Source organism: Xyrauchen texanus, chromosome 16 (assembly GCF_025860055.1).
Source record: "Xyrauchen texanus isolate HMW12.3.18 chromosome 16, RBS_HiC_50CHRs, whole genome shotgun sequence".
NCBI classification, from domain to species: domain Eukaryota; kingdom Metazoa; phylum Chordata; class Actinopteri; order Cypriniformes; family Catostomidae; genus Xyrauchen; species Xyrauchen texanus.
Window position 1 is genome coordinate 30,547,273 of NC_068291.1, and position 10,847 is coordinate 30,558,119.

Consider the following 10,847-nt stretch of genomic DNA (forward strand, 5'->3'; position numbering starts at 1 on the left):
ATGCCGGTCCAAGGTGGTTTATGCTGGTTTGATGCTGGTCTAGCTAGCGGACCACCTTAACAACATTGTTCACCAGGAATGTACTCTCAGAAGTTTTAAACAAAATTGTATCTGTGACTGTATCATTCATTTGATTTGACTCACTGATTGTGATGTCACACATGAAAACAAAAGCAGTTTTGATATGTTGCTAACTGCTACATGCAACAATGAGAACATTTAAGAATTTTATAAACAATTTTTTAAATAAGCTTGTTATCTTGTGGCATGAACTATTTGTGGCATTTTTTTCACCTTAATCATTAGTTAGTGTTTCTTTAAACAATGTGAGTTTGTAACAACCAGATCAAAGGCATCTGAAACATGGAGTACTTTACCAATGGAGCTGTGTGCAATGTGAAAAATGTGTCTTCATAATGCAAACACTGCAATTGCTCAACTACATTTCGTACTATCACATAGTGCCATAGTGAGACAGCCAACACAAATCCCCAAAGAATCTAACTTACAACATAGAAGACCAAACTGAGTAAAATGTTCTTTTTGTGTTGATCTTGAGTTAGCTGTACTCATTCAGACACCTGTGTCTTTGTCTGCAATCAACATTCTGTCCAGCATTTTTGCAACCCACCTCTATATAGTTCAACACGCTTCCCCAAAAGGATGGTTCACCCAAAAAAGAAAATTCTGTAACTTATTTGCCCTCAAGTTGACTTACTTTTTAATCTTTCTCCTTACAATGAAAATAATTGATGTCTGTGGCTAACATATCCCTAACATCTCCTTTTGTGTTCCACAAAAGAAGTAAAATGGGTTTGGAACAACGTGATGATGAGTAAATGATGACAGAATTGTAATTTTCGGGGAAAGTATACCTTTATTTAGTGGCAAGTCCTTAACACGTCTACGACTGGAGAAGTTTCTTTCTTTGCAGGTTGTTTTATTACATAGACACTATGATGGAGACAAGTTCATACCTGATGCCCAGACACTAATATGTAATGTGAATGAATAAAAGTCAAAGACTCAACTCCAAAGTCCTTACTTAAGGCTAAAATACTGCTCTTACTGTAGACATGTAGCAACAACTGCACAAGCTCAGTGCCACAGTTAATCTTTATGAATTAGTTGAGTGTAACCAGATGAGGTGCTTTCGTCTCTCAAACACTTTCAGTTGAGGTTCTGTAATATATCTGTGGCTGTTCAAGACAGTCCATTCAAGGGGTGCTTTGCTGTGTACACAGTTAAACTGGAAAACATTAAGTTCATTTACACTGTTGATAAAAGCGCTGCTGACTAACACCAAATCAAACACATTACTGGCGCCTTGAATTGTTTACCTACAATCTCTACAATCTCATTCTATTCATGCAGTTTTATATTTGTACAGGGTTGTAAAGTCAAAACATTTACAAAGGCACAGTATAGTTTCTAAGTTAAACATTGTCTCTGTGGACAAATTCCAGCAAACACTCTATTGTGAGGATGAGTGGTTGTGTGTTTGTGTCCAGTCATGTAAGAGATGTTTTCAGAGAGGATGTATTGACATTTCTATTTTTTAAAATTTAACACTTGAATTCCTGGCTTTAAAGGAATTGTTAACCCCAAAATTATTTACTCACACTCATGTCGCTCCAAACTCACGTCGCTCCAAACATTCTTGAAAGAATGTTTATTTCACTGATTTCAATACAATAGCAGTTGTAATGGCTCACTTTAAAGCTAATGACAGCACCCAGAAATTGTCCATGTGACTTGTGCGCCATTTTCTAAATGTTCTGAAGCCATACATTCAATTTGGACATTGAACAGATTGATGCTGCACATTGTTCAAAGGTCAGTGTTCAGCATCATAAATCATTGATTAACACATGCAAACAAAGGAAAAATCCATTATGGAAACACATCAATTACATCAAACCTCATTGGTTGTTGTCATGACATCATGATATTTGGTTGCGAGACATATAAAAGCCAATGAGGTTTGATGATGTGTGTCTCTTGGATTTGTGCTCTGTTTACAATGATTTGACTCCCTTTAAGAATGCAAATTGCTTCAACGTAAATAGGCAACAGGATTTGATCTGACACTCTAGGGATTCTGTTTTTAATAAATTAAAATGACAAACACATTTACATTTATTCATTTAGCAGACACTTTTATCCAAATTGACTTACAAAATGAGGAAGCATACAAAATGAGTGATTCATCTTAAGGAGACAGCAGCAAAAAAGTGTTGCATAACAACGTTTTATATACAATATATATTTTTTAATGATTGCATGGTTTATGAGTGTACGTTAAATTAACAAATAGTGAGTAATAAATACATTCAAAATGTTTAAAGAAATGAATGACTCTACCTTTCCATAACACTACATACATGCAGCTTTGAAATTTGTACAGTATTCTATGTACTGTATTGTGCCTGAGATGTTTAGCCCTGCTGAAAAGGCCATCTGTATTTCTATGCCTGTCCAAGTTGGTTTATGCTGGTTTGATGCTGGTCTAGCTAGCAGACCTGTTTAACTAGGGGAGGCTTGGTGATTAAGCTAGTTAAGAAGCAAGGGCACCAGAACACCAACATCCCATAGGGACCAGCATCAAAATCATTCATTCAAAAAATCCTTTATAAAAGTGTTCTGAGCCACGAACCAAACCAATCAGCTCTGAGGCTAATAACAACATTAAAAGCTTTGATTTGCAGCAAAAAGTACTGACAATCAGACAAAAAGACAAATACTGTAGATACATACAACAGTAAGTGAATTGAATGCAGATCTAGTAAAGCAGTTGGAGGCCTCCATTTCTGGAGCCCAACGCCCAACTACTAATATAACTTTCCAGAGTTTTCTAAACAGACTACTTATTACTTAGAAATTTGGATGTAAAACAATTGATGAGAAGCAGACAAAAACGATTAGAATATAGCCTTAAATATGCATGAATGCCTCATTTCTAAACAAAGAGTGCATTGCATAAATATTTTCTCAGCTGGTTTCATAGTTTTCATTTTTTCTCAAACTTTCAGTACTAGTCAAGAAGACAGCAGTTCCCAGTTGGAGATTTGAGTGTTGATTTGATCAAATAACTTTGCCTAGAAATGCAAACCAACATTTCCAAAACATCTCTAAATCTGGGTTTGTTTGTACTGTATTTCATTAATGTTGCATACCCTAAGGTGTCTGAGAATACATTGGTTGACTTTGCCCCCTGTACCATTGAAAAATAATCAAGTCCCTGAATTGCAATCATAACACAACCGGCTTAAACCTTCCTGCAATGTTATGCATTCATATGCATCATAGAAAATACCTAAGGGAATGTGGAACAAGACTGTGAGGCCAAACCCTTGCCAACACAACTCTCTATGATCGAAACCCTTCACTGTTGACAAAACACACTTTAGTTTTTCAGAGGATATGTTTTTGTTATGCTTCTAAGGAGTTTTATTAATATTCCCTTTCTTCGAACTTTACAGGTAAAATCTGAGAACGTAATGAGATGAAAACAAATCAACAAGTGCAGGATTGTTCAAGAAACATTATATTTATAATTTCTCTATATGCCTCACTTTTCTTTTTTAATCATAACAGGCAACTACATAGCAGAACCCTCATTTCAGTATCACTCTGACAGGGAAAGAATATGTAATGATAATGATCCTGTTTTTTAATTAACTCTTGTCTGGTCTAAGTAAAAAAGTCTCAGTTTAAAAATTCAGTTTGAATTTAAAACTGTTTTAGAACTTTTTGGACATAAACTCTCAAATGTCTCACCAGCACTGAATCAAACATAAGCAGAACTGTTATCTATTATGTCAGTTCATAAAAATGTAATGTTACTTCATTCTGCCACAAAACTACACACAAGCTCCTTGCTATCTTTCTGTAGTTTCAGTGCGTGTTGCTGTAGAACCTGTTTGGTGGCTCTGCTTACATTTATGTGACAAACCCCATGGCTAAGAGCATGCGTGAGGCATAAGTCATATTCACCTGGAGTTTAGAGGTATCAAGATCAACAGCTACAGATACATGAACTGCATTGGGTAAGTGGGCCACTCTCAGCTTTAAAGATCAGTACAGCTCATATTCAAAAAGAAAGCATTGTAATTAGCTAAACGCACTTCAGATGTATCATGTAGTGCAATTTAAGTAATAGTTCAATTTTTTTGCAGTACCATTGTTTCACATTATGTGTCTCTGCTTGACTGGTGCAAATAATTGTTTTCTGGCACAGTTTTGTTGAGTCAAAAGATCAAAATATATTCATGGAACAAAATATTGTGAAACTGGTCTAGTTTTAGGTAGATTGCACTAACTGATCATGCGGAGACTTCCTTTTTGTCTTTAAATATTTGCGTTGACTGTAGACTCTGACCTGATTGTTGATCTAAAGAGGTTGTACTGTGATTATTTGTTGAGAATTTAAAACAATCACAAATTAACATGTGAACAAGAGGAATATTGTGATGTTTTGCTGAGCTAAAACTCTCGGGACTCTCCGATTATGCACTATAATTATAAAGACTAGCAGACAGTGAAAGGAAAAAAGTTTATGACAGTAGCCACATTAAGAATTTACAGCTGCAAGCAAGATTTTAGGGAACTTATGGGTCGTTTGTGGCAGAGATGGAATGAAGTTATGGTGGTGGAGTCAGCTAAAACATCAGATGATTCTTATCCCTGACTAATCTCACAGCTTTACTGAGCAGATCTTCAGAACACAATGCTGATTTGTAATAATAAAATGAATTGTTGATTGTTCCCCTCTGGCAAAACAGCATGAATATAATACCAATATTAGTTATGTGTAGTACAAGTCATGAGGGAGAGAGAGAGAGGAGAGAGATGCCGCACAACCTGGTGTTTATCTCCTCATCTTTCATCTGAATATAGACAGGTTCTGCTCATTCTTCACAGTCCATCCATTCCACAAGCATTCCATAGATACAAACCACACGTAAAAAAAACATACACAGGCTGTTAGATACCATCTTAAAAGAATCTTAAACCGCTTGTTAAATTGGAATTAGAGGCTCGTGGAAAGCTGCTTTGCTGTTTGTTAGTTGGTCCCAAAGATGCTAGTTTGCACATAGGCAAGGTTCCTCTGTCTAATTCTTTAAATATAGTACCAAACCTTCGTACTACATCTTTTCACAAAATTTGATGCGAGATTGTGAGTAGGATTGCCACTAATTTCTATTATACTATTAATTATTATTAAATTATTAAAAAGACCTAAAATTTGATTGCTTGAAATAATCAGGGCCTAAATTTAGCTATTTTCTCATCTGTAACTTTTCCTTGATGTGAATATTCTAAAATAAATGCAAACAAGGAAGTCCTGCATCAATTTATAATGACAAGTATTTATCGGGCGTGTCAATTCAATATGTATGATCCAAAACATTGAAGTGGAATGTAGTTTGAATGACATTTTTCTCAATGGATTTTGGACCTCAAGCCTATTTTTGAATATGAATGGTCTGGTGAACACATTCCACTTTTGATTATTTGGTAAATCTGTCATGATGTCATATTATAATTGTACACAAATGACACAGCAGGTAGCAGACCTTTGACATTTAAAGTGAAAGTAAGCATTATGAAAGACCTTTTTGTTGGTTATACTGTTTTTATTATATTTTGTTTCCTAGCAGTGATTCAGAAATGCATACCACATGAATTAATATGTTCTTATCTTATTTACTTGTTCTTATGACAAACACCCAGTAAAGACTTGGGCTTGGTGAATGAATGATTAATTGGAACTGAATTTACAGCCTATTGCATCTCTGTCTTGGAAAAACTGAAGGAGGTTCCTGACTTTTCTCTACCACTTCCTCTTTCTCTTTTCCAAAAAGCTGTGATTGGTTATTTAACTGAGATTCAAAAGATTCAAAACACCTTGATCAGATGGTAACAACACAACTATCAACCAATTCATTATTTAAAATTGTGTTGCGCATTGCAACTTTTAAGCTTTACTCCTAATCACTATAATTTACTTCTGAAGATGATGCAATATAGATGTAACAAGTGTATGAAAGAGTGTGGGAAAGGGTTTAACAGGAAGCGAGTAAGTAACCGCACGCACACATGCACATGTATGTCCATTTATGGAGGAGAGGTGTCATGGCGACTGTATGTTAAGACTTACTTTTGAAGCTACAGGGATTTCTCTGGTCTGAAACTGGCTTTAGCCTCAAATTTGAATTCTGATTAGTCACTGTACTTCCTTTTTTTGTTCCTGAAAATACTGAAATAAAATTCTTTGTTAAATGGCTTTAAATCCATGGGCCTGTTATTCATATTATTCTAAAAGTAAATACCCACATGACACATTAATGATGAAAGATTGTTAAAAGTCCTCCTTTTTGTTTTGACAGATTTCCTAAGAACTGGTTTTCTTGACTTGTTCAGCTGTATTTAAAGAAGCTAAGACAAGATGGTTGGTGACCTTGTGAAAAATGCATACAATATTGTGCATATATGAGATTATAAATAGAACATAGTACTCTATTGAATGGTAGTAAGTCACTTTTAACCTGTTTGCAGAATGGACAAACTCAGATTTGTGCCCTCTCGGAGAGTGTGATTTTGGAGGACACCGATAAAGGAGGGGTCGTAGTCACAGGAATTAAAAATCCTGCAATTAATCTAAAAGAAGGTAAAGAACTCAATTCAATAAGTGCATTTACCCTATGTGTTGAATATACCCTATGTGCTTTTCATGTTTGGGTGAATGATTCCTTTAATGTACCTAATTCTCAGTCTATTTTATTATTTTTGCAGGGGATCAGCTTGTTTCTGCCACTATTCATCTTGACCACCTCAATAAAGACGATGTGCTGAAACTGATCAAAATCATTGAGCCCTACGACAAGAACCTTGAGCTGAAGACTTCAAAAGATCTGAAAGCTGGCCTGGTGAGCAAACTCATGAATGAAATAAAAGAGAAAATCATTAGAAATATTTTTTTTCACCTTATCTCACCTGGTCTTCATCCCCCTCTTCTTCTTCTCTAGTCACTTGGTGATCTTCGCTTGAACAGTGCGCTTGCACAGGAAGGACTTCAAGCACCAGCTGTTCAGGTCAATAGGTTAAATGGACAGCTAAATGCCCCAAGCCTAGAGGGTGGCATCACAGCCTCCAGAGTAAATGGAGAAATTCCAAATATCGATCTAAAGAAATCCACACCTAACTTCAGCTCCCCAGAGTTCAGAATGCCAACTTTTGACACATCTCTGCCAAAACTCAAAGGGGCCGGTACAGCTGGAAGAGTCGAAGCACCTAATGTCAGTGTCTCCACCCCAAGACTAAACACTCCAGATGTTTCTGTTAATGTAGACAAACCTGAATTGAAGACCAAAACTCCCAAGTTTAATATTCCCAACTTCAGTCTCCATGGTAAAAAACCAAAGTTTGGTGGTGATGTAAATGTATCTGCCCCAGACATAAACGCTGACCTAAAAACACCTGATCTGGGTCTGTCCTCCCCAAAGATTAATGGAGAGCTCAAAACCCCTGATGTAGACTTGACTTTGCCAAAACCTAAGCTCAGTGGCCCAGATCTGGACATTGAAACACCAAAAGCAAATATCGAGGCTCCATCTGGCAAGTTCAGACTGCCCAAAATAAATAAAAAAACAGCAAAGGTAAAAGTAGCAGAGGTTGATGCAAATCTAAATGCGCCAAACCTTGAGCTTTCTGCTCCAAGGGTGAATGCAGATGTCAGAGCACCGAATGTTGACATTGATCTACCAAGTGCCAATCTTCAAGCTCCAGATGTAGAAATGAAAACTCCTGATTTAGATGCTCCTTCAGGCAAAATAAAGTGGCCAACATTTAAGAAACCCACATTTGGGCACAAGGTTAAAACCCCGGAGGCTGGCTTAGATGCCAGTGTCTCAACACCTAATTTGAGTCTCACCTCCCCAGACGCAGATGTGACTTTACCAAGGGCAGAAATAAAGGCTCCTGGTGTTGATATAAAAGCACCCAATGCAGACATTCAGGCTCCATCTGTAAAGGCTAGGTTTTTTACTCTTAAAAAGCCAAATTTCAACTTACATAAAACAAAGATGAAAAGTCCAGACTTGGACGTATCAACTCCTGGTGTTGATGTGAATCTGCCAAAAGCTGAACTGGATGGTCTAAATCTAGATGTCAAGGAACCAGATCTCAATCTCTCTGTACCAAAAATGATGGGTGATATCAGTTCACCAGACCTAGACATTAAAAGTCCAGCCATTGATATGCAGACACCAGATGTTGACATGGCAGCTCCATCTGCAAATGTTAAAAAGCCTTACTTCAAAATGCCTAAAATATCTGGGACAAAAGTGAAAGGGACAGATGTAGACCTCGATGCACAGATGAAGGCACCAAATCTTGAGGTCTCAGTCCCTGAAGTCAATGTGAAACCACCTAAAGCCAATCTCCAAGGGCCTGACCTAGACCTGAAAGCTCCAGATCTCAGTCTCTTAGCACCCAAAATTGAAAGCAAAATTAATGCTCCAGATATGGATCTGAACTTTCCAGATGGTAAAATCAAATCTCCAAATGTAGATCTCCAAGCAACAGCACCAGAGATTGACTTAAATGCACCCAAAGTAGACATCGGTGCCCCCTCCAGTACAGTCAAGTTTCCTAAGTTTAAAATACCTAAAATAAACCTATCTGGGCCAAAAGTAAAAGGGACAGATGTAGACCTCAATGCACAGGTGAAGGCACCAAATGTTAACGTCTCAGTTCCTGAAGTCAATGTGAAACCACCTAAAGCCAATATCCAAGTGCCTGACCTAGACCTTAAAGCTCCAGATCTCAGTCTCGCAGCACCCAAAATTGATGGCAAAGTTAGTGCTCCAGATGTGGATCTGAGCTTTCCAGATGCTAATATAAAATCTCCAAATGTAGACCTCCAAGCAACAGCACCAGAGACAGACTTAAATGCACCCAAAGTAGACATCAATACTCCCTCAAGCAGGGTCAAGTCACCTAACTTTAAAATGCCCACATTTGGCCTTTCTGGACCTCGGGTGAAAACACTGAAAAAAATAGATTCACCTGATGTAGATGTTAACGTGCCCAAAGCCGAATTCAAAAGCCCTGATGTAGATGTGAAAGCATCTGATCTTAGTCTGAGAAGTGACATTTCTGCTCCATCATTAAACATTGATTTGCCAAAAGCTGACTTAAAAGCGCAGACTGCGACCATCGGTGGAAGTATAAAAACATCAAATCTCAATCTCTCCAACCCAAATGTAGAACTAAACTTGCCAAAAGCAGAGCTTGAAGGTCCAAATGCAGACCTAAAAGTCCCAGATGTTGACACTCCATCTAGCAATATTAAGATGCCACATTTTAACATCGCAAAATGGAATCTGTCTGGGCCAAAAGTGAAAGGGCCTGAATTAGATGCTAACACAGACGTAGGTGTGTCAGTTCCCAAACTTCAAGGACTAAACACCCCTAACATTGACCTAAATCCCAAAGCGGAGGTCAGTGTGCCTGATGTAAAAGCAATTTTACCAAAAGCTGAAGTCAGCGCTCCCAATGTAGGTATTAATTCACTGGATGTCAATGCTCCATCTGGAAAGCTGAATTTCATCACAATTAAGAAACCAAAAGCTGACCTTTTTGCTCCAAACGTAAAGACTCCTGGGATTGATTTAAATGCAGAATCTCCCAATCTCAGCCTCTCAGCTCCCACAGTTTCTAAAAATGTCAACATTCCAAATGCTGATGTAAAGCTCCCTACAGCAGATTTTGACATTAATGCTCCCAAAGGAAACCTGAAATTTACAACACTTAAAGCGTCTGGCCCAAAAGTCAAATCTCCTAATGTTGACCTATCTGCTGATGTAAGTCGACCAGATCTGAGCTTATCTGCTCCTGGGGTTAGTACCCCTGATGCAGATATCAGTCTACACACTGGAGGTGACATTGATGTTCCAGGCATCAACGCTGAAGCTGAGGGCACCAAACGCAAGATCAAGTGGCCCTTCAATTGGGGAAGATCTGTTGAATCAAAAGATGGAGATATAAATGTTAAGGCAGCAGAGGTAGATGGTAGCGCTTTAGAAGCAAAACTGCCCACAGATATGCCAGTGTTCAAGATGCACAGCTTGCCTAACAGCAACATTGACAGCATCTTGCAAGAACGCACTGGAGCGGTTGACCTCAGCACTGACCCTATAAAAGCAATCACAGACCCTATTGTCTCTGCCCCATCAATCAAGGCAAATGTGAAAAAATATTCTCCATCTGCTGGGGTGAATGGACAGACATCCACTGTAAACATCCTGGAAAAGCTGAGGTCGTCCAATGCACGTACCACAAGCCCCGATTTACGTACATCTTCTGATGCTGATATGGACTATCCAGTGGTAGATTCTACTAGCAACGAGGATGATGAAAATGCCAAGATTTCCCTCGGCTTAAACAACATGCTTGGCTTGCTAACAGATTGAAGTCTTAAGACCTAACAACAATCTTGTTAGATCACTATTAACAATAGCACCTCCATCTTCATATAGTTAATGCACATGTAAATTAATATGTATAAGTACAGCTTTAACTGAAGAATGAGTTTTGTTAAAGAAGCATTACAGAAAATGACAGAGATTATTTTTGTATGGATTTAGTTATGTATAAAGTTCTCTTCTCATGTGTAATGATTGTATTGTCTTCTCCAAAAAATTACAATAACATGAAGGAACTGTTTTTCTGAATTTATTTCCACTGTTTACATGTATTAATATCTAATATAGTCTTTTGTTTACACTTTTCCATTCCATTATATATATATATATATATATATATATATATATATATATATA

General features: G+C 37.5%; 1 protein-coding gene across 1 annotated transcript; it reads left to right on the top strand.

Moving 5' to 3' along the window:
* The first annotated feature begins 3,959 nt into the window (after nt 1–3,959).
* LOC127656850 (neuroblast differentiation-associated protein AHNAK-like) lies at nt 3,960–10,736 on the top strand. Its single transcript, XM_052145367.1, has 5 exons — nt 3,960–4,049; nt 6,393–6,454; nt 6,562–6,673; nt 6,799–6,932; nt 7,032–10,736. The coding sequence occupies exons 2-5, from the start codon at nt 6,452–6,454 to the stop codon at nt 10,476–10,478; spliced, it is 3,696 nt and encodes a 1,231-aa protein (XP_052001327.1). The 5' UTR covers nt 3,960–4,049; nt 6,393–6,451; the 3' UTR covers nt 10,479–10,736.
* The last annotated feature ends 111 nt before the right edge of the window (nt 10,737–10,847 follow it).